Genomic DNA, 1,075 nt, shown 5'->3' with positions numbered 1-1,075 from the left:
TAAATCAAAGTGGGATCGTAATGAAAGTTTGCGAAGGGACCTGAAAATGTTCGCGTTCACGGTCCATTGGGACTATCGCATTAGACTTTTGCAGTGGGACTATGAAATCTAATTGATTCAAGAGCAGTCTTTTGTTCTGGGTGCGCCTTGTTCTATTACCGCATTTAGTGAGTTCCCAGAGTTCTGGCTAGCCCGTGTTGTATACCAAGGAGCAGGGGGAAGCGTATTCCTACCGCCCAGACTTCTACAAGAGATTGAATTACCACTCGTCATAATAATAGTTAAGATGGGAGCATCGTACATCAAGTTCTGTCTGGAATGACAACGCTTGAATCGCAAACTAGATAATCACAAAAACCTTTTCAGGAACTTTTAAGGGGGTTGACAAAAAGAAGCATGGGTGATTCTCTTTTATTTGCGGTGTAGTGCGAGCAGCACGCGCCCGGCCCCAGGCAGCGCAGGGCAGGCCGACTAAAATAGAGGACGTCAGGAAAACATCTCGTGGTTACGCAGATTCAGAGGGCTCGGCGGGGCGGGCGAGACGTACATTCCGAGACAGAAACGCCTGTTCGGGGAAAAAATATTTCTGATTCGTAAAACTTTGACTGACGATGTGTTTCTCTCCTTGTTGCAGTACCTAAAGTACAAACAAACCAGCCAAGATGTGTGACGACGATGTTGCTGCTCTCGTAGTCGACAATGGCTCCGGCATGTGCAAGGCCGGCTTCGCCGGTGACGACGCTCCCCGCGCCGTCTTCCCCTCCATCGTCGGTCGCCCCCGTCACCAGGGTGTCATGGTCGGTATGGGACAGAAGGACAGCTACGTCGGCGACGAGGCCCAGTCCAAGAGAGGTATCCTCACCCTGAAGTACCCCATCGAGCACGGTATCATCACCAACTGGGATGACATGGAGAAGATCTGGCACCACACCTTCTACAATGAACTCCGTGTCGCCCCCGAGGAGCACCCCGTCCTGCTCACCGAGGCCCCCCTCAACCCCAAGGCTAACCGTGAAAAGATGACCCAGATCATGTTTGAGACCTTCAACTGCCCCGCCATGTACGTCGCCATCCA

General features: G+C 51.8%; 1 protein-coding gene across 1 annotated transcript in view; it reads left to right on the top strand.

Moving 5' to 3' along the window:
• Window positions 1-634: 634 nt before the first annotated feature.
• LOC113213118 (actin, muscle) overlaps window positions 635-1,075 on the top strand; it is a gene marked incomplete in the record, with an annotated part of 1,820 nt that continues 1,379 nt past the window's right edge. Inside the window, 1 exon segment of the mRNA XM_052268144.1 lies at window positions 635-994. Coding sequence (XP_052124104.1) covers window positions 663-994 — 332 coding nt within the window.

The sequence above is a fragment of the Frankliniella occidentalis genome, unplaced genomic scaffold (genome assembly GCF_000697945.3).
Source record: "Frankliniella occidentalis isolate FOCC.00 unplaced genomic scaffold, Focc_3.1 Scaffold64, whole genome shotgun sequence".
Taxonomy (NCBI): domain Eukaryota; kingdom Metazoa; phylum Arthropoda; class Insecta; order Thysanoptera; family Thripidae; genus Frankliniella; species Frankliniella occidentalis.
This window is presented reverse-complemented; position numbering and strand designations above follow the sequence as displayed.